Source organism: Castanea sativa, chromosome 11 (genome assembly GCF_040712315.1).
Source record: "Castanea sativa cultivar Marrone di Chiusa Pesio chromosome 11, ASM4071231v1".
NCBI classification, from domain to species: domain Eukaryota; kingdom Viridiplantae; phylum Streptophyta; class Magnoliopsida; order Fagales; family Fagaceae; genus Castanea; species Castanea sativa.
Window position 1 is genome coordinate 37,757,190 of NC_134023.1, and position 23,624 is coordinate 37,780,813.

A 23,624-nucleotide genomic window follows, 5' to 3' on the forward strand; every position below is an offset into this window, starting at 1 on the left:
TCAAGCTCAAAAGCCTCTAGAAACCTCAACAAACCATAAATCAACGAAGCTCTACGGAATCAAGCCTCTAAAGCACCGAAGAACTTCCACCACAAACCTTCAAACACGAAGAACACACGAAGAACACGAAGAACACACGAAGAACACGAAGAACAAAGAATTTCTAACAAGCTCATAGCCAGAGATTCATTGTAATTCCGTTTCAAAGATCTTCGATCTATTCCTCAGCCAAATTGAAGAATATCTTATGTTCAAATCAAAATCACATTACCACAATTCCAATCAATAAATCTTTTAAGGAGATCGAATCAGAGGATCACTCTTTTGTAATTACAGAGAATTGTACCACACATTTATCAATACAAATTCGTATTTGCGAAACTATTTTACTTGTTTGATTTATTTCGAACTAAGAAATTTAGTCGTCTACAGTAATAATAATAATAATAATAATAATAATAATAATAATAATAATAATAATAATAATAATAATAATAATAATAATAATAATATACTTTCTAACCTCATTTTCTAATATTTATTTTAGAACAAACAAGAGTACAGAAAAAAAAAACACACTAAAGGATAAAAGTTGAATTATACATAAATCCTTTAATCTATAGTCTAATAATTAATTCTAATAGTCTACTAGTCTAATAATTCCACTGTAAAGTTTTTAGATCCCTTAAAACAACTAGATTAACTTAGTTATTTAGCCAAGTTATTAACTTAGGTAAATTATTCAGATCTAGGTTAACACAATCATATAATCATATCAATGTAAAGTGCGGAATATAAAAGACACAAAGATATGATAATCCAGAAAAACCAAACCGGTAAAAAACCTGGAGAGGATTTAACCTAGCTATCCTCAAGGTAAAACTGAATCCACTATTAAAGAATCGAAGTTTGTACAATAGCAATTTAGACCACTAACATCCTATTGCTACCCACCAGTAGAAAACTTACTTACACGACCACGTGCAAACTCTGAGACCATGGACTCCTTCTTTCTTGGATTCTCTAGCAAGTACAAGCACTCTCGCTTGTGTATTTTTAAGCTCTTAATGCAGCAACTGAATGATCATCAAGTTCTTAACATAATCTTGATTCTTGATAACCTTAAGTATATGTGAAGGCAAACACCTCTAGATCTCACAAGAGATTCACATATACAGCATAAATAAAAAGACTCTAGAGAGTTTTTGGGTACAAACCCTAGATACAAAAAGAGGCACTCTCTTCTCTCTTTTAGAAGCCTTTTTAAAACATGCTTAGGGTTTCCTTTATATAGTGAGAGAAGTAGATCTGAAACTCTAATCCATAATGGGCTTGGGTTGAGTTGGAAAAATCTACAGAAAAACAATCTGCATAAGCTTCGATTGGTCGAATCTAATTCTCGATCGATCGAGCCAAGCAAAATTGCACAGTAAATTCTCTAGCAACTCGATTCCAACTTTACATATAAGACACATACTTTGAGCACTCTAAACAAGATTAAAACGTTTTGATCATGGTTTGCCAATATTACAAATTAGTGTTCTAATACATTTAAACCTAAAGTTCTTAGAACCTAACATCCACAAAAACAAAAAGAAAATGTGTATACATGAAACATGAAATTAAATTAAATTGCATATTAATTAAGTGTTCTTTTGGATTAGGTTTTTGTTCAAAACTTATTTCCTTATTTACTGAACGTTGACAAAAATATAGTTGTACTACAAAAAGTTGAGGATTTTAAAAAAGAGTATGTAAGAAAATAAGCTAAAAATCTTAAAGCAAAAGCTAATCCAAAGTCACAATTTATACTGTTTTAAGAATAAAATATAACATATTAGATAAAGAAAAAATTTAAGCTTAAAATTTTGGTCAAGTTGGGTTAGGTATGGGTTCCACCTGGTTTGATCGGGTGAAAATCGGGTATAGGTTAGATACTCATCATTTAAAAAAAAAAAAAAAAGGAAACGCATTTGGTGTTCCTTTTACCTCTCAACGTGGTTTAAAGCCATGTGAACAATAAAATGCTAAATTATAATTTTGTTAGGGTTGATAATTTGGGCAATGATACTCTTAGCGTGTGTTTGGATTGGGAGGCTGCGTCCAGCGTCCTGCGTTTGAGACTTTTTTTTTTTTTTTCTTCCCTACGCACACGTTTCAACGGGGGACAGGTGCACTGTTCACCATTGTGCGTGAACAGTAACTGCACAGTGGTGCACTGTTCATGTACTTTTTAAATTTTTTTAATTAAAAATGGGACTCGCATCACTATTCATCCATTTAAAAATTATTTTGCTACAGTGTTTTCAGTTTTCAGTTTTCAGTTTTTAGCTGTATCCAAACGGACTCTTATACACTTATTTTTTTGCATCTAATTCTATAGGTTAAAATGTGGACAATTCTATATTGATTGTAGATATTGATATAAAATAGTAAAGGAGTGTAAGAAAATATTTTTCTCTAATAAATTTTATGACAAATCAGGTTATAGATTTATGTTTGAAATGCGCTATTATTAAAAGGTTCTTCTATTTTTTCTAATTTGACCTTTTTCAGGAGAAAGAAGAAGGAAAAAAAAAAGTTGATGGAGAACATAAACAATCATGACAAGTTGATAAAATGCAAAGCATGTATGTTGGAATCCTGATAATCAGCGAAAAACAAAAATGCTAGCATCTTGGAGGTAAAGAAATTCACAAGGGTCATCCCTCTGATAAACTAAAGCAGCACCTCTTATTCAATCACAATATTACATTATTAGCACTGCAGCAGTAAACTTAGACGATAGGAACAGATATGGAAACTGATAAAAGACTTCCATTGGGTGGAAGACAAAGCACAACACAATAACAAATTCTTCAACACCTAACTTAATGCCATAAATGTTTATTTATGGTCTGTTTGGATGAAAGGGAGTAAAGAGGAATAGAATAGAGTTGACAAAAAATAAGTTAATTTTGTGCTAAATTTACTCTACTCTACTTTACTTCCTTCCCTCTCTCTCAATTCAAATAAACCATTAGAGAGCAACAATCTCCTAAAATAACTAGATAATTATTCAAATATTCAAATAGATATAAGATACTAGATAATTAGGACTACTCAAATAAAGAAAAGATAACCAGTAGAAAAGATAAGAACTAACAATAAAGACTCTCAAAGGTTAGGCAGCAACAAGACTCTTGTGAGATATTTATGTGGTACCCATCATAAGTTTAATTTGATAAAGCAACACAATGCTCTAATGTATCATCCACAAGATCTAAGCCAGACCCTTGCAGCTTCATGCAGGTAATTTGATCAAGTCGCTCACTCATTTCTGGGGTGAAAATGTTCTTCCAATCTCCAACTACCCCAGCTCGAAAAAAGGCACTGTTTGGCATCCCAACCCATGGATCTACACCATTCTTATTTACATCCAAGTTTTTCAGCCTCTCCAAGCTACACTTCCTTATTACCTCCTCAACCTCTTCCTCCTCAGCAAATGGCTTTCCAAGAAATGAAGCAAGCTTTTTCACTTCTTCTTTTGGGTTCCTTTGTAGCTCTTCATACTTCAAAAAAAGTATTTTTTGAGGCATCTTTAAGCTCTCATTCCAGTACTCTAAAACATGGTCGAAAAATGGCCCAAAATGGCAAACACCATTGCAAAAGCTTTCGAATGCCTTTTCTATGGGATATGGACCTTGTTCAGGTGTCCTAAGCTTGTTGAAGAAGTGCCACATTGAAACCAGAGTGTCTTTTGGGTTGCGGGTTATGTAAACAATCTTGCACTCAGAGTTCTTAATGGACTCAGACAGTGCACTATAAGGCAAGTGAGTGTGGAAGAGTCTTGGAGACTCCATAGCTGAGAGATCTGGAGGTGGATTTGCAGTGTAAACCTGGATTTCTAAAGTCTGCACATAAAATGCAGGGTGGTGTATGGCCAAAAGGTCCTCATCCTTGTTACCAACAGTACCAAATTGCCTTTGCATGATGCAGAAGGAGAGAGCTTTCAGCCATGTGCTACCTGTTTTCATAGCGGACGCCAAAATGACATCATCATCGCGAGCTTCAAATTGTGAGTGAAGAACAATGGAGGCTTCAAGGTGACGAGGTCTGTACCAGAAACCATCTCTTTGATAGAGATCAAGGTTGTCAAAAAAACTTCCTCTAGGAAGTTGGTCTAGTAGCAGCAGCTTTGTTGAATTAGACGGATCCATGAGAAGTATTTGGTAGTGTATGTGATACTAGTTACCAAGACAGTTAGATTATTTCCTCAACAACTCAGTTATCTTATAGCGGCCGTCTGAAAGGTGTTTTCCTTAGCAGGTCTGCGTTTGGCACTTAAAAGGTAGGTTCCACAGCAATTATGCACTTGTCAGCCAACTCCACTTTAAATGCAGATTATATATTTTGTTGTGTTTCACACTAAATATTATTTTGTTACAGGGTTTTCAGCAATAAATTTTCAATTTTTAGTAAACTAGTTGTTAACTCGTGCGATGCACAACAAAGTTTATAGAAATACTAAAATTTTCCAATTAAGGAGTGGTCAATTTAGTGAGAAAATGAATGTCACTATTAATGTTTTTGGAGGGTTGAGAGAAATTTAGTTAGATAAATGGCGGTATCCAAAATAATTGATAAAGTGGCTTTTGGAACCACTAGAAGGATTACATAAGCCAAAATGATTAAATATCAGTGTCATTTGGTAGGGTATATGATACTAGTTGCCAAGATAATACGATTATTTCCTCAACGACTCAGTTTTCTTATAGTATAAATAATCCGTGCGATACACGGCAAAGTTCATAGAAATACTAAAATTTTCCAATTAAGGAGTGGTCAATTCAGTGAGAAAATGAATGTCACTATTAATGTTTTTGGAGGGTTGATAGAAATTTAGTTAAGATAAAATGCGTTATCCAAAATAATTGATGAAGTGGCTTTTGAAACCACTAGTAGGATTATGTAGGCCAAAATGGTTAAATATCACTGTCATTTGGTAGGGTATGTGATACTAGTTGCCAAGATAGTACGATTATTTCCTTAACAACTCAGTTATCTTATAGTATAAATAATTGATGAAGTGGCTTTTGGAACCACTAGCAGGATTATATAGGCCAAAATGGTCAAATATCACTGTTAGCTAAATTTTTTTAAGTAAATTATCACTGTTTAAGGAGGTACCACTCTTTTGGAACTCAAATTTCAGAAATTTGAGTATGTAAGAAAAGAAAGTTGGTTTTTATGCGCTATGTAATTTGGTTTAGAAATTGAAGGTTTGTTTGGTTGTTTTGTTTAAACAATAGTATTCATTATTTAAATAGCACAACACATATTTTCACAATATTTTTTTATTCACACATTTTTATAACACTTTAACAACGTTACTAAAACAATATTACACTTCAATTTTTTTATTCTTTTTTTTCCGTGTGGGTCTCTGTCACCCCAGTCAGGTAGTCATATGAAAAAAGGAAGCTCCAAGACTCTTTTTTCCCAAGCTCCAAGACTCTTTGCCAAGCTCCAGGATTTGCACAGTTTCACATTTGTTTTTTGTGAGGTTGGACTTTGAATTTTTGAAGAGCAACTTTACTTCAGGTCAGGGTGTACTTCAGGTCAGGGTGTATTATTCCCCTTACTCTAAGATCCGCACTATTTTAAAGCTCCAGGATCTGCACTGTTTTACATTTTACGGAGCTTGTCTCACAAGCTTTATGCGTGTGGGACAGACTGAAGTGAAGAAGAAAAAGCTAAATGAAGAGAAGAAAAGAAATAGACTTTGGTGAGGAGAAGTTTTACAGTACTCGACTTTTATAAACTCAACTTCCCCGAGTTTTACAAAGGTAACACATTGTTCTATATTTTACAAATAGCGGTAAATTGCGCAAATAATAGTAGATTGCTATATTTCAGCCAAAGATAATATTTGACCATATTGACTGATGAAAACCCCAACCCAAAATAATGAAGTTTCAAAATTTGCAATTGAAAGAATATTGTCCTTTTATGGTTTTGGTTTTTCCGTCAACGTGAAGTTCAATGCTAACTTAATGTTAAAAGATAGTCTGTTAGAAAAATTCTTAGTTTAATTTGTGCTACTAATTTAAACTTACATGGTAGACATACAAAATTTATACATTTGTTTAGTTTATAATGTAAAATTTAAATTGGGTTTATATTAATCTTGATTTTATATTAGTTAAAGACTTAATAGGTTTACATTGTACTAATAATGTAAGTTACATTGTAGACACATAAAATGTGTACAATATAGTACACTTTGCAAATGTATATAAAATTGTACACATTTTGTGTACTACAATGTAAGTTTAAACTGCTACAACAATGTAAACTAAGAATTTTTTATTAGTTAATTATGTAACGGTATAAGAAGTCCAATTATGTTATAATTTCATGTACTCTTAACCCTAGTTATTAGTCTCTATATGTACTCTACTAAGGTTCATTGTACAACGACAACAACTGAGAATACATTAAAAGTGTAGCTGTTGGATCTTTATCCCTTGCATGTATGTAGACCGACAGACAAATGAAATTTCCTTGTTCTCTCTTCTTTTTCCTTGCTTCGTTTCAATATTTTTCTATTTACCATTAATCTTAACATTACCAAAGCAAAAAATTCTTGAATTTCATAAGTTCATTTAAGCTGTTTGACGTATGTGATTGGCTGAGGTATGACTGATGCTAAAAAAATAAAGTATACTTAGATTAGTGTGGGGTTTCATTCATTAAAAAGATGATCAGTAGGTTTTCCACTTTGCATAAAGGAATAAACACAACAACTTGTGTGGCTATTCACTATTGGACACAATAGGCAGGCTGTTTCTGTCCACGTGAAGTTCGTTTTACAAACTTACCAAAACAAAAACGTCCATGAACGAATAGAATGTCTTCTTCTTCTTGGTTTTTTTTGGTTGTTTTTTTATATATTAACTTTTCCTTTTTCATAAGTTCATTTCACCTGATCGATTGAAGTCTGTGATTGATGCTGAAAAATACATTACTCATATAGTTATCGTAAGTGTGTATATATATATTACCAACCATATTATAGACAAGTGTACCTAGAATAGTGGGGTTTTCCACAAACCCAACAACTTGTGGGCACTGGGCATTAGGGAAACAACTACTGCAATGACGTATTTATGCCACTTGAATAATGGTTCAGGACACAGAATAATCCATGTTGATGGTCTCTCTCTCTCTCTCTCTCTCCATATTCGTTTAGAAAGGGCTCCTCAACTTTCTTTAACGTAAAGGGGTGTTGTATTTCGTCTTGAGAGAATAAAATTGTAAAGCAACTGTACGATATAGAGATCGACTTAATTTGTATTGAGACTTGAGAGTTTCCAACATAGATTCACCTGAATAGCATGGTTGGTTTCTCACACACATCATAAGAAAAATCTATTACACATGTTTTTCAATAACTGAAATCTTTCGATTTATAGAAACAGTGTGTACCTAATAAGCAATGTCCAAAAATAAAGGCACCTGATTATAATTATTAGAGATTTATTAGCCCAATAGTAAATGTTAAAACTCAATCTTATTATAATTATTAGAGATTTATTAGCCCAATAGTAAAGGTTTAAACTCAATCTTATTTGGCACGTGAGTCAAACCTATTAACTATAATTAGTGTATAGCTATTTTAGGAATTAACCTACTCTATATATTTTGGGTTCATTGTAACACATAATTTAATTTGCACTTCACTTTTTTAATAAAGATATAATTCTTAATAGTTTCATCTGTGGACATAAATTGCCATGCTAGGTCATATAATCCTTGTGTTCTTTTGTTATTATTTAACATGATATCAGATCTAATATTTAACAATAATAAAAGTTATTTAATTTCTAAAAAACAAAAATTGTAAAAGTTTTATAGATATTTTTAAGAAAAAGGAAATTAAGTACTTTCTAAGTCTTCTCATTTCTTATTGTATCAAAGAGGTCCTAAGTAAAAATATTCTTCTCGCAAGCAATGCAATGCAAAACCTACAATGAAGAGATATCATTCCACTAGGCTAACTAGGAAACCTCTGTTTTGGTTTGGTATCTATGTCCGGTTCTGTCAAAGCAAACCAACAATAATAATTCACCCAATCCAAGCACAAGAAAACAATATTGTAGTGAACTCATTTTCTGCCCCATAAAGCAACAAGGGTCCTTGTCAAATGAATATATGTTGGGTCCTTTGTTGTCTTTTTTTTTATAACCACTATCTTTATTGAATTAGACGAATCAATGAGAAGTGCGTCCAGCGGGAATAGGATCTTAATCTTTATAATAAAAGCGGCAAGTGCTTTTGCACTGTGCATCCACAGTGTAACACTGTTCAGCACTGTTTCTGCAACAGTATTTTGGTTTAGTGATTTTTTTTGGAACCCTTTTGTTTATTAAAGGACACTGTAGCTTATTTAGTATTATTATTTTTCTCTTCAGTAATCGGCTTATGTTTTTTTTTTAAAATATTGATATAAACTGATATTTATATTGTTATACTGACATAATAATTTCACAATATTTTTATAATTATTGACGTGTCAATTTCTTACAAATCAAAATAAAATATGAGATTGGTTTTTTTTTTTCCAGTAATCGGTTTATGTTTTTTTTTTCTTTTAAATATTGATGTAAACTGACATTTATATTGTTATACTGGCACAAGAAATTTCTCAATCATTGACGTGTCAATTTCTTACCAATTGAAATAAAATAATAAAATATGAGACTGTAACCAACCAAAACTGAAAATAAATGTTTAAAAAAAATGTTACAACACTTATTGTTATCACAATACACTGTAGCACTGAAGCTACAACAATGCTTTCGTTTAGTTAGTCTTTTTTCTTTTTTTTTTTCCATTTCCAATATTCGGTTTGTGTTTTTTTTTTCTTTTAAATATTGATGTAAGTTGACATTTATATTGTTATATTGACACAACAAATTTCACCATATTTTCACAATTATTGAGTGTCAATTTCTTACCAGTCGAAATAAAATAATAAAATATGAGACTGTTGCCAACTACAACTGAAAATAAATATTTTAAAAAAAGGTTACAACACTTATTGTTATTACAATATTTTCACAATTATTGAGATTTCAGTTTCTTATAGATCAAATAAAAAAAAATGCTAAGTCTACAACATTTTAACATTAATCTCTACAATGCCTAAAGTTTTTTTTTTCCAGTAATCGGTTTGTGTTTTTTTTTTCTTTTAGATATTTATATAAATTGGCATATATATTATTATATTAACACAACAAATTTCACAATATTTTCACAATTATTGAGGTACCAATTTCTTACAAGTCGAAATAAAAATAAAATAAAATATGAGACTGTGACCACAATTGAAAATAAATGTTTTGAGAAAATGTTACAACACTTATTGTTATTACAATATTTTCACAATTGTTGAAATCTCAGTGTCTTATATATCAAATAAAAAAAATGTTAAATCCACAACATTTTAACATTAATTTCACAACAAATCATAGGTAAACTATTATTGATGGATAGTACTGGAGCTACAATGCTTTTGGTATATTCAACTGGCACTGTAGCTACAGTGCTTAAATTTTTTTTTTCCCCAGTAATCGGTTTGTGTTTTTTTTTTCTTTGAAATATTTATGTAAGCTGGCATATATATTGTTATACTGGCATTTTCACAATTATTGATGTGTCAATTTCTTTTAAGTCAAAATAAAATAATAAAATATGAGACTGTCACTAACCACAACTTAAAATAAATGTTTTGAGAAAATGTTATAACACTTATTATCATCTCAATATTTTCATAATTGTTGAGATCTCAATTTCTTATAGATCAAATAAAAAAAAATGCTAAGTCCACAACATTTTAACATTAATTTCTACCGTGCTAGTAATTGGTTTGTGTTTTTTTTCTTTTAAATATTTATGTAAACTGACATATATATTGTTATACCGACACAACAAATTTCACAATATTTTTACAAATATTGAATTATTAATTTCTTACAAGTCGAAATAAAATAATAAAATATGAGACTGTGACCAACCATAATTAAAAATAAATGTTTTGAGAATAACAATAACAATAACAATAACAATGTTATCAGTTTAAAACTAATAATAACTTGTCATTTAAAATTTGTTCTAAAAATATTATGAATGTAGCATTTCTCTCAAATAAAATAAAAAAATATCTATTTGGATCCTAAAAATGAAGATATTGTGAACATATTGTGATATTTTGTTGTATTCTTAGACTTCTTTTTTAATATAGTCAAATTAGGAGAGCCAAAATTCACGGTTTCACATACAAAATCTGTATTAATTTTCTCACTACTGGGGCAGCACGTGCCTTGCACGTGCAGCCAACACTAGTTACCGATAAAAATACTTTATTTCACTTTAATAAGTACTTGCCTTTCTTTTTCTTTAAAATATGAGTTTTACTAATGTGTAACTTTGGGCATATATTAATAAACCATTTTAGGAATTTTTTTTACGGAAAAACTAAAAAGTTAACAACTTTTTTTTTTACAACTTTTTAATTTCCCATAAAATGTTTTAAAAAATAGATGGTTTAATGTGTGCTCTTAGGGCACACATTAACCGGACCCTTAAAATATTCATTAGCTTTACAATTTTTTTTCCCGAAATTGATAACTTTTGTTATACTTAGATTCCTTTTTTTTCCCCAACATTCAGAATAGCATCTTCCCTTCTTCCTTAATATGATAAAGCAACCATGCTAAATGAGCTAATAGCCTAATTAATACTGATGGAGACTCTCAATACGTGGTCAATCTCTAGCATAGTTGCTTTACAATTTTGTTCTCACATCATGAAGATACAATAAAATGATGTTGGGTAGCAAATATTCTACTTTAAAAAGTAAATAGTTCAACAAGATCATGTTTATGTGCTAAACAAAGATAAGGGGCCGTTAACATGTCTTGCCCACGTATGGGGATAGTGTTGCAGGAGACACCACTTTTTCTCCTTCAACATTTTATTTTTCATTAAAAAAATAAAAAAAATTAAGTGGCTTTTTCATAAACGAAGAGAGAGAGAGAGAGAGAGAGAGAGCTCCAATCAGGCATGAATATGTTATTCAGCTATTCCACTAGTTGGGAATTGGGATAAGCTTCTAATAAAAAATATTCTTCCAGCTAGCTAGCAAGTTGAACTTGTGGTGGCTTTATAGTCTATGACTTTCTTCCACAAGTATTGCAAATTGCAAAAGCTATTTTAGCATTAGCAAATAAGGAATTTATATATTTATTTTTTTAGAAATGATTGTCACACAATATTCCTTATTGCATACTTACCGTGTACACATTGTCACATAATTATATAAGTAATGTTTTTAAAATATAATAATTTTAACTAAGATAGTTTTTTTTTAATTAAAAAAAAACGTGTCTTTAAAAGGCAATGTGTATACAAGTGTAATAAAATTTTCTCTTTTTTTTTTATTGCTAGGTAAGAAGGGGAAGAGGGAGGTGGCATTCGAATATGCACCACATATTCGATGCTTATAGTCATATATAAATGCTATTGGGATATCAGCTGGAACCTTGTGAGATATATATGATTCATCAACTAGCTAGGATAATGGTAGGGGAGCTCTTATTTTGTTTGGCATCAATGTAAGGTCCAGTCAAAGCAAAACCAAGATTCTATATTTTATGTGATACAGCAAAATTCTACTATATATGCAGCTGCGTAATGTTGAGGTCTGCCAAGCCAATAAGCGTGAGGAGGGTCTTCTAAGATCTGCTGTACTCATTTTCAACTCCGCCGAAACTCCATTAAGGCAAGAAGAGTCATATGTAAAATGAGTTTTCATCATTTCAAATCTCTCTTGGGAATCTTTAGTTCGTACCAACCCAAGTCATGAAATTATTGCTTCCATCCACCTTCAGTCCCATGTAATTATGTCATGTTTGATCCAAAAAAACCCAAATCATTTGTAGGTTCATATGCTTAAAAAATAAAAATAAAACTAACCTTGGGTTAATCTAAGGCTAGTTGAGGACTCAAGGTGAACCTAAATTTTTATATGAAATCTATGTTAAGTTCATTGTAAATTTGTAATGTGAACACTTAAATGACAGGGTTTTTTTTTTTTTTTTCGGACGTAAATAATCCAGTTGAATCTTGAAACACGTTAAAATATGGGGGAAAATGGCTATTTACCTTTTATTTTTAAACCATTTAGCTAGATAGTCATTTTTTCAAAGCATCTAGAAAAATACTTCTAAATTTAAAATTTGATATTGTTGATATTGAGCTCCAGGTGAAACCTGACATTTTCTTTTTGCCTCTTAATTTTTTTTTTTAAATTTTACATAAAACTTTATATTTACGTAAAGTCCAACATTGCTAATATCAAGTTCTAAGAAAAACTTAGGGGTTTTGGTAAAATAGTTTGAGATGAAATTTTTGTAGTTTGAGATAAGATTTTTGTGGTTTTTTGAAATATGTGTGAGTGAAAAAGTGTGTGAAAATATGTGTAATGTTGTTTAAAATGTAAAACTGTGAGTTTGAATTTAGAGACCAAATAAACCCTTAATATCAGCAATGTCAAATTTTAAAACATAGAATATTTTGCTAAATGCCTTGAAAATAAGAGTGTTTTACTACTTATCTTCAAAAATAAACGGTATTTAGCTATCTTTCCCTTAAAATATTACATCTGCTTTTCTTTTTATCGCTCAATCATTTCAATCACTCAAATCAAGGCCAAAAATCCAAGACTTTAGTTTCTTTCTTGGACAATCACTACAAAAAAAAGGTTCTATAGCCGCGTTTTTAAAACGTGGCTATAGGTCAGAAAAACGTGGCTATAGGACAATTTGGTCTATGGCCGCATTTTTTTAGGCCACGTTTTTACTCATGGCCTAAAATGCGTAACTATAGCCTAGAGGGGTCTATGGCCACGTTTTTTTAGCCGTGGCTCTAGGCCGGGACCAATGGCCACGTTTTTTTAGCCGTGGCCATAGGTCAAATATTGATTACCTGGAAAAGAGATTAGCCGCGTTTTGAACGCGGCTTTATCCCACTACTGTGGCCACGTTTTAAAAACGCAGCTTCCGCCCATTACTATGGCCCCAAAATAGCTCCTTGCAGCTATAGCCTTGTTTTTTTTTTGGCTCTCCCTTTGGCCATGAATCTTCAAACCCATTCTTTTCCAGCATGATAGACACATAAGTCACATAATTTATAAAATAAAATTAACTTAAGCAAAGTCACATAGGATTGTGAACTATATCATTGTCTCCATTGACTTAAAATTATCTAACATATATTCTAAGTCTATAATTGAATAAATTTTGTGTAATCCAACCTAGCCAAAGAAAGAGCACAAGCACAGATTAAATACCAATATGCATATATAGATAATACATTGATACACAGCCACCACACCAATTCTTTACTGTAAAGACTCAAACTAAGATTGGAGGACTTGGAAATAATGTTTCTACAAGGAGTTATTCTACAAAAAACACATTCACTAACCAAAAAGCAGACTCCATTGGAACATTGACCCCAAAAAACTCCCATTTTCAACTAACAACATCCCAAAGATAACACATTTATAAACCACAACCCAAGTACACAATTAACAAAAACCAAACTTTAAATAACAAATGTGTTTTCTTATCAAAACTTTGGATAACCAAAAAAAAAACTTATTGCTGAGTTACACAAACACCCAATGGGTTTTAAAATCCATGATCTCACCCTACAACTTGGGGGAAGGAAGTGCCATTTGTGCCAAAGCTCATTCCTACCAAAACTTCACAAAAATTGAGAATGACACACGCATTGTCAAATACACACAGAATTTGAACCAAGTATAACATCTATATATACCTGCTGAAGGTTAATACATTGGTAGAGTTCATAGAGTTAATACTGCTGAATAAACATTTTCTAGTGTCCTAAAAACAGCAGAATCCAATTTAGTATTATTAAGGCTAAAGCCTCTATTGGCCATGAGATATGACATCTAGAGATGGAAAGGAACCATTTAATGCAATGCATTAGCCAACTATAATTCTCCTTATCCTTAAAACTCTTGTTTGCAATTGTTTGAGAAAGAATTTAAATTGAGGATACTGTAACAGCTCTTAAAACAAGGTTTAGAAATAATAAGATACTTGAACTCTTCCCATCAGCCAATATTGCTTCCACCTGTACTAGAGGGAGGGTGGAGCAATGGAGAATAGAACATTTACAAAATCATTGATCCAACTGTTCTAAATATTATTCATTGTTAGGGGGGTAGAATTTTCTCAAATCTAAATTCTGAACAATGTAGGAGTGACATTCCAATGCATAGTAGCTAGCATCAAATTCAAGCATTGGGCACAATTACAATATCCCTCTCCTACTAGAAACTTAAGACAATCTCTAAGAACACATTGCTCAATGGGATATTTTCCTCCAATAAGATAGTACTGACTTCATTCACTATGTTTTTAATTTTTTGCACCAGAATACATAAACGTGCATGCACACTAAGAAGCTAGTCATATAAATGGGTATGTATACTCAAGTTCCTTTTACAATCCAAATAAACATGATTATCAAATAAATGAATTGTTCAAATACATGCTGATTAATGAAAATGTAAAAATAGAGTGACACCCTGATAAATGTTTCTTTTCTTCAACATATTCCAAAAACCAAAGACAAAAATCCCACATGAAAAGAAACACGTAATAGGGTATACCAACTCATAATTGCACAATTTCCTTAACATGTAAATTTTAATAAAACAATAAGTATACCAGCACAAAAAATTTCACCATTTTTATTTTACAATTGCTTAATGGCATGTTGTGATTAGTGCATGAAAAAGGTAAGAGTTTCACCAACTTTTTCACACACCATCCCTGTGTTTTTGTGTTGTGATGGGCCTAGTCAAGCACTATCTCAAATGTTCTGCGTTCTGTGTCAATGTTATGTGAGTAGGAAAATGTGAAGACAATCCCCATTTGTGTCATGAACTATGTACTATGAAGTGATTAGCAAAGGTGTGGACATCACCTTCTTTTTTTATTATTTATTTTATAATTCAATAGTGACATTGTGGAAGGGGAGATTCAAATTATTGAAGTCTCCATTGGAAACACTAGAAGATGTCAAGCAATTGACACTCTATATATCACATATTTTATGTTAAACTAACACGCATCATCAAAAAAGTTTCAGTTAGCTCAATTAATAAAGTTTAATAAAGTCGAATAAGAAATAACAAACATGTTGGCAAAATTTGCCAGATAGCATTAGAAAAATTTTAGAAAACCAACACACCAATGAAACTATTTGTAAGTTAGATTGTTTTTGGAACTCGAGTTTGGGCTGAAACTCGAGTTTCCGCCCAAACTCAATTTTGCCAAACTCAAGTTCAAAAAACAATCCAACTTACAAAATAGTTTCAAACACATGCAATATACCAAATTTTTTTCTAAAAAGCTACTATTCAACAAAGTGCACTTCTAATACTAACTGCCAGCTTTGCAGTAGCAGCAGCATTACATGATGTACTGAGTACTAACCCAACAGGATCTACAACTAGGAATTAACTTACTAAGTTCTAAGATATTAATAATCATAGTTTGGATAGTCCAACTAGCTTGAGCTCCATTTGAATCAAGACAATCAAAACAGGCTTTTGCACCACCTTCAATTCATTGCACTCATGCAATGGAATCCTATTGACTTTGATTTTGAAACCAAACACGCAAATGAAATTCTATCAACCCTCTTGCCATCCTTACAAAAACTTCAACAATAACAACAACAACAACAACGCATAGTAATCCAATCTCCCCCACCTCGTAATCAATATTTACACAATTCAATTCGATTCTTATTAACATCAAATTCGATGTGCTACTAAAATTCCAAACAGCATCCATTCCAAAAACAGCCATATCCATTTAAAAATAAAAAATAAAAAACCCCAAGTGAGAAATTAACATAAACAAAACATAAAAGGGCCAATGAACAATGGCAAAAATAAATCAGTTTTTTGCAAAAAAATCAGAACCCAAACAAATATCAATATTAAAAAGAAATCATATTTAAATCAATGCAAACACCACAAATCAAAATCAATCTAATAATCCACTTCACAGTGCATAAGAAACTGAACAATCAGTGACCAATCACCAAAATACAGAAGAAATTAAATAAAAAAAAATGAAGCATACCCTCGTGGAGAAGAGGAAGCACCAGAAGCAATCTTCTCTGCACCTTCAGTGGTGCAGGAACAAAATACCCTCATGGAGAATCCCTCAGGGGAGCGAGACCCAGATTGGAAAAAAATTACTGTTAGTCGAATAGGAGTATATAACAAGACTAGTTAGCTTTCATTATTAACAAATATATATGAGTGTCACTTAACTCAATGGATAAACACACATGTAAGTTAGCTTAAGCTCAATTCCAAAATCTCTTGTTAATGAATAAAAGATTTGGAGTTGATACTATAGGTTGAAACTTGAAAGTGAAATTATCTCTCAAAAAAAAAAAAAAAATTGATAAACACATATGTTAAAATTTTATTTTATCTATAAAAAAAATACAAGGCACTACCAATCAAGATATTCAAGATTATTTATTTCCTCGGATTTTAATTAGTTTAATTGTTTAAATATCTTACCATTAGATAAGAAATTTAGGAGTAAATCCCTCTGAAATAAAATATATTTCTTGGTATTTGGACGGTACTAAATAATTAATAAAAAATCAATTCTACATGTCAAATCATGTCTTATGTCGTATATATAAAAATAAAATGTGTCATTAGCAAATAGGAAGCAGGCATATAAATTGAATTCAGTAGTATATTCAAAGTTTCCTCTATGGTAAACCAAAACTTAATTTTTCTTTGACAACTTAAGCTTTATATATCAGTTGTTCTCCCAACCCAAAAAAGAAAAAAAAAAATTATACATTAGTTTTTTTTTTTTTCACTCAAGAAACACATTGGTTATTGAGAAAAAATTTATATATGTGCATTTTTATTGAATAATAATACATATGGATTATATAATTTAGACAATATATTTCTCTTTTTTTTTTTCTAGTTAAGTTGATATTAAGTTAGTTTTCCTTACATCCATACAAAAAAAATTATTTTACTAAAACAAAAGGTGTCCCAATGAAGATAAGGATAGAGCGCAAGCAAACACAAAAGCAGTGTGGAGAGGAAATTCCTTCTCGTGTCGGCATCATTGCTTTATCATCTAATATTCAATCTTGTTTTTATGTACATTGATTCTGATAGTTTCCCTACAAGTCTTAGTCGTAACTTGTAAGATTATCTCATTATCCTTTGGAATTCAATAAGAGAGACACATGACAAAGTTCATCAATAATTTCATAGTACAAAAAACTTTTTATTTCCTTCCTGTGTTTGAGTTCTTAGCCAAAAGTAAAGTAGGTTTACTTTGGAAAAAAAAAAAACTTACACCATGCCCTGATTAATTAAAGAAACTAAGAAAGGGTTACTTATATCGGTTTGAACAAACTTTTAGTTTGGATGGAGACTAACTAAGGGTCTAAGACTCTAAGAGACCCATGGAAAATGAACAAATTTTGTATTTCATAGACAAATTTATTCTTCAAGATCCTAAACCCAAAATCGAAACCCTAAACCTAAAATCAAAACCCTAGACCTAAAATCGAAACCCTACAATCACAAAATCGAAACCCTAAACCTAAAATCAAAACCCTAAACCGAAAATCGAAACCCTAAAACAAAAATGGAAACCCTAAAACAAAAATCAAAACAATCAATTTAAAAAACTTACTGTTAGTCGGCCCTGTCAGTGTCTTGAGTGAGACTGAGAGTTGGAGAGAGAGAGGGAGAGACCCAAGGCAGCGCCGGTGTGTACGATCGGTGGTGGAGATTCGGTGCGTTGGGGGTTTTTTTTATTTTTTTGAGGGTAAGGCTTTTTTCCGCCGCCTCGGACTTCGGTGCAGGTGAGGGTGGAGGCGGTGAAGCAGTGCTTGGTCTGGAGGTCAGTGATGCAGGTGAGGGTGGAGGCGGTGAAGCGGCGCATGGTCTGGAGGTCAGTGATGATGGTTTTGGTTTGGGTTTCGTGGGAACTGGGTTCGAAGGGCTTAGACAGAAGAGAGGAAGGGTCTTTTGTTTGGTAAGGGGATTTTTTTCTTTCTAATTTATAGTATAGTTTTTAGCCCCGTTTTTTAAAACGCAGCTTCAGGGATTCCTGAAGCCGCGTTTTGAAAATGCAGCTTGAGGGTGACTATGGCCGCGTTTTTTAATAAACGCGGCTTTAGGATGGGTCTGAAGCCGCGTTTTTAAAACGCGGCTTCAAGACATTTATTAAAAAAAAAAAAAAAATTCAGATGGGTCTGAAGCCGCGTTTTTAAAACGCGGCTTCAGCCCATTCCAGAAAAACACGGCTGTAGAAAAAAAAAACGCAGCTACAGACCTGGGCTTGGGCTGCGTTCAACCCACGCGGCCCAACTAGGGTCTTAGGCCGCGTTTTTGCAAACGCGGCTGAAAAAAATGCGACCTAAGACCCGCGTGTTTTGTAGTGAATCATTTGCAGCAATAAAATTCTCGAAATGAGAGGTCACAATTTCAGTGCAAAAACTGATATGTGTGTAGGTCTATGCGCTAAAAGGTGTGTAATAAACCCCACCCATAAAGTTCACCGATCATGACTGTCACCAAACCTTAACATGTTTCACGATCTCAGCCTTGGAATGAGAATTCAAGAACACAGTTTCGATGTCACCCTCTTCAGTTTGTCACAACATCATGTCCAGGGAAGAGTTGTGCAGCTTGTCATAATCATCATTCTTCATTTTACTAATGCGATTCCTATCAACCAGCAACCATACAGCTTTAGATTCATTAATTTCCCAATAGTTACTATTGGCGTTGTCTTCTCTGAATTCTACATACTGAACGGTATAAGTATTATAAGCAGCTTTGTTTTCTTCTTTGAAACTGTCCAACCAAACCTTGATGCTTTTCATAAATCTGGACACCCCAGTAGCTAGCCTTTCGGTTATCAATAAGTCTAAGCACACAAATACTTTCAGGAAAATTCTTAAATTATACACACTACCTATGAACCTGTGTGTGTGATAATTTTTTAGAATGCTCTCATTAAATTTAATTTTTTACAATTTGTACTAATTTAATAAAAAATAATATATTTCATAATAATATTTTTATTTAGAATAATGCGAGAGATACAAACTGTAAGAACAAAAAGCCCAACAATAATAGCATTTAATAATTCAAGGCTCAAAACAATAAATTTGTAGAGAGGGTATCAACAACAAAGTTCATGGCGTTCTGCTTATCTCCACCTTTCCTTTTTCCCTCCTCTCTTATTTATACTCATTGCCCTTACTATCTCAACCCTACACCTCTCATCTAATCAACCCCATTTACTGACACTTGTCCATTCCTTTGTAGTCGGTAATGGAGAAAAACTCTTATTCTGTGCCTTGTACTGTTCAGGTCATTTTCACATTAATGCAACGGATAAAGCTAATACTCTCTATTCAATGCAGCCAGAAAGCTTGGTGCAGAACATTCAATGCAACGTTTATAGTTATATATCCCAACCCAGATATTTGCAATATACCCTATACATCACCAATCTACATTTCGTACTTTTCCGGACCATCCCACGTCATCCTCGGGCCCTTGACTTTTATTCTCCTCTATTCCTTACGCTTCCAAGTATGTCTTCGGGTCTTTAGGTCTTCGGGTCCTCGGGTCCTCACAATATCCCCTTAAAACTTGGGCTATTAACCACGAATTAATAGCCAAGTTTTAACTCCTTGGGTACACTTCTTACGTGCATTTTGCTTTCACACGTACAAACGCCTTTTCGCTACCTGTGACACACTCCTGACACCTTGTAGTCCACGATGGATCATTTATGGTGTCAGGCGGTTCCCTATCTCTGCATGTTCTACGACTGAATTAACATCGTACGGTTCAGATTGCTCTCTCATTTATGAGCGGGAAAATTACCACGCCTTTTTTTACCCTTATAAAAGCAAAACTTGGGGCTGGCTGAGATTCATTTTGGCGTTTTGAAGGATTAAAAGAAAAGGACCTCCCGAGGAGCAGTTTTAAGCATTCTTCAGAGGTGTGTTAGTTCTCCTATTGCTTCTCCTTCATTGTTTATTTTTTCCTCTTTTTGTCATAAAGTTTAATGGGTAGATACGCTAAACTAGTGAAAACGGATGAGGCAAAGGCCGCTTTTAAGGCCCGATATAGGATTCCTGACGATGTAGATATTCAATATTGTGAGGAAGGAGATTGGCTAGTTTTACCCCGGCCACCCGAGTCAGTTTTAATTCCCATGATCGCTTTTATCAAAGGCGGAATGGAAATTCCCATGGGTAGGGTGACCCGGGATTTTCTTATAAACTATAGACTTATCCCAGCCCAATTTTCCCCCAATTTCCTTAGGATCTTAAGATGTGTAGATGCCCTACATTGTAAAATGAGGACTAACTTAACCTGGCATGATGTAAACTGGGTGTACAATTGCCAAAAAGGGGAAAAACCAAATACTACATGAAATGTAGGGTCCCAACTATTAGGCTGATCTCCTGGTTGTCTGACTCAAGCAAAGGCATGGACAAGGATTACCTCATCATCTCGGGGAATTGGCATGACGGATTACACTGCCCTACCCAAGATGAGGTGCCAGGTAGGGTTTCCGAGGACCAACGTGATACTTAGGAATATCAATTGTCTTCTTTTATAATCTAATATTGATTAACTCTTCCTAACAATTTTTATCCCTTACTACAGACGACTACCACACAGCTCCAAACAAATCCTTTGTAAACCGTCAGGATCTGAACAGAATTCTCCGGTCAGAAATATTTTTGCACAAGGACGGGCAACTTCGAGCAGCCCACATCATTCCCGGCTACACCCCTTCTACCAAACGTTTTCAAAGTCCAAAAAACGTAATCCGGGCCAGGGATCTTCGTTTAACTCGAATTGACATAGCGATGCCTGGCTTCTTACTACCTACGCCCCCTCATGCAAGAACACAAGATGCACAACTCCCAGCCCCTCTCGCAGCCAGACTACTTTACTCCCAAGAGCAATCCACTGATCTTGCGGACGAGGAAAAAACTTCAGCTTCCGAGCCGAGTCATCCCGAGGTGACGAATAAGGACTTTGAAGTTTTTTATTGTAAAGACGCCCCTCACGACTTACAACTTCCTTCAACAAGTAACATGGGCTTCCAAAAGAAAAAACCTGATCTCCTGGCTTTGCTGCAAACCCATGCCGGCAATTCTTCTCCTGCTGTGACCGTACCTCCTCGTCCCATCACCCCAGCAGTGACACGTACCCCTCCCCCCGAGGCTGTGGACAAGAAAAGGAAAAGGGGTCAAGGTGGCAAGAATATCATAGAGATCGAGGAAGGAGAGAACCCCAACCTCCCTTCTAAGGATACTCGGGCGGGAAAAAACCACTCCAAGAAGCCCGCTCATACTGGGTCTTCCAAGGAAACCAGTGGTGATCAATCAAGGAAAGTATCTGTTTGGCGCCCTCAGCTTTACCTTAAGCTCAGGCAGCCCCGTACTTGATGATGCCAATCTAAGAAATCCAAAAAAATGGAGCTCAAGTTTGGTGGCTAAGTGTTTGGAATAGGCCTTATGCCTTCCCGAGGACATGGCTGAGCTGCGGTCTTTCTGTAAAAGAGAAGTCTTCCTGTCTTTAAAACAAGACTTGGCTAAGGTATCTTTCACAATTCTACATCATCTTATCTTTATTACTATTAAAAGCGTTACTCATATGACTTTCATAATTGATGTACATTATAGGCTGTCCAGGCTTTTTTCATGGCTGAGGAATGGGTGGATCATTCCTTAGACTTAGCCAGAAAAGCTGAGAACAACACCGAAGTCGTTGTGAGGGCTTAAAACGAAGCAGAACAGAATCTGAAGGAAACCGTCATTCGACTGGCCGAAGTGGAAAAAGCTCACAAGAATGCAGAATCTGCCTTGCAAAGCTATGAGTCACAGGCAAATATTGCCCTTGAAGCCCAGAAACAAGCCCAAAACCGACTAGCCCTCACTGTGGTGGAGCTTAAACAGGTGCAAAAGGAATTAGCATTTAAGGAGCAGGAAAAAGCTGATGCCGAGCAAGCAGCATATGATGCCGGTATGAAGAAAGCTGTTGATAGCCTCACAGCTCAACTCAAAGGTGTCACCCATGCATTCTGTCTGGAAGTTTGGGGTCGGGCCTTAGACGATGCTAGAGTATCCACCGAATCTGAGCTCCAAAATCCAGACAGCGTGTATTACCCCTCTGCTTTACAGCTGGCACCTGCTCCTCCCAAACCAACGAGTGACTCCAGTTCCATTCCTCCCTCATCTAGAACCATTCTGGATCCAAAACCTTCCTCTGTTCACTCCAAGGACAAAGAAATAGCTGAGAACCCTTCTCCTAACACCGAATTGGTAAACGTAGAAAATGAAGCTGATACGAAGGAGGTGGGTCAGACAAAAAGGAAGAAGAAAGAGAAGGAACCAGAGAAAAAGAACACTAAAGAGAAACAAACAAACACTTGACACATGAGGTCAAGAGTTTGTTAAAAGTTGTTTAGAATTTGGTGCTGTTGCTTTTTTTTTTCTTTCTTTGTTTGTTTGTTAAATTGATTTCAAGGAATTAATAGTAGTACCAATGGTGCATATTGTTCATTGTCAACATATCGCGATGTTCAAATATTAAATTTTTGTTTTTGCTCATTGTCGTTTACAATTCTTTACTGCTAAAATAATAACTTTTCATATACACATAAAACACAACACGATCATCAACTTTGCAACGTAAGCCAGAATAATACCTATGGTACACATTTTTGTTACCTTGACACTTGGAATGCCTTATGTATGGTGTTAATTTCTCCTAATTTTACGGCTCGAGAAGCTAGATAAAGACTAAGCTTGGTTCCAGATTTTTTTTTTACGGTGTTAATTTTTCTTAAACTTGTGACCCGAGGAGCCGAACAAGAACTAAGATCAATTTAATACTTAGATTTTCCTTAGGGTGTTAATTTTTCTTAGACTTGTGGCCCGAGGAGCCAAACAAGAGCTAAGATTAGTTCAACACTTGGAAATAAGTTATTCCAATAAATAAGCACAGACTAATAAAACCAAACAAGCCTACAACTTATACAAAAGAAGGCTCTTCCTTTAATAGTAATAACGTTGTAAGTTGCTTACATTCCAGGGGCGATGGACTACTTTTCCATCTAAATCTTCTAAACGATAAGCCCCCACACCTGCTACAGACATAATTATATATGGTCTTTCCCAATTGGGCCCTAACTTACCCCCAGGCAGGATTCTTTGCTGTCCCCACCACTTTTCTCAAAACCAAATCTCCTAGTACTAAAGGTTTTGGCTTCACTCCTTTATCATACGTTTGCTTAAGTTTCTATTGGTAGCTGCCCATCTTCACACTGGCTACTTCTCTTCTTTCTTCAATAGTATTTAAACTATCGCATAGCATGTCATGATTGCTCTCAACATTATACTGATCAGATCTCAAGGTGGGGAAGCCTAAC

The 23,624-nt window shown here is 33.9% G+C and overlaps 1 protein-coding gene across 1 annotated transcript; it reads right to left on the reverse strand.

The window, feature by feature from the left end:
* Window positions 1-3,054: 3,054 nt before the first annotated feature.
* LOC142614588 (cytosolic sulfotransferase 5-like) lies at window positions 3,055-4,199 on the reverse strand. The gene has a single exon (XM_075787143.1). The coding sequence runs from the start codon at window positions 4,197-4,199 to the stop codon at window positions 3,216-3,218; it is 984 nt and encodes a 327-aa protein (XP_075643258.1). The 3' UTR covers window positions 3,055-3,215.
* Between the last annotated feature and the right edge of the window lie 19,425 nt (window positions 4,200-23,624).

Coding starts and splice junctions, on each gene's coding strand:
- LOC142614588 (XM_075787143.1), bottom strand. CDS start 4,199: ATGGATCCGTCTAATTCAACAAAGCTGCTGCTACTAGACCAACTTCCT.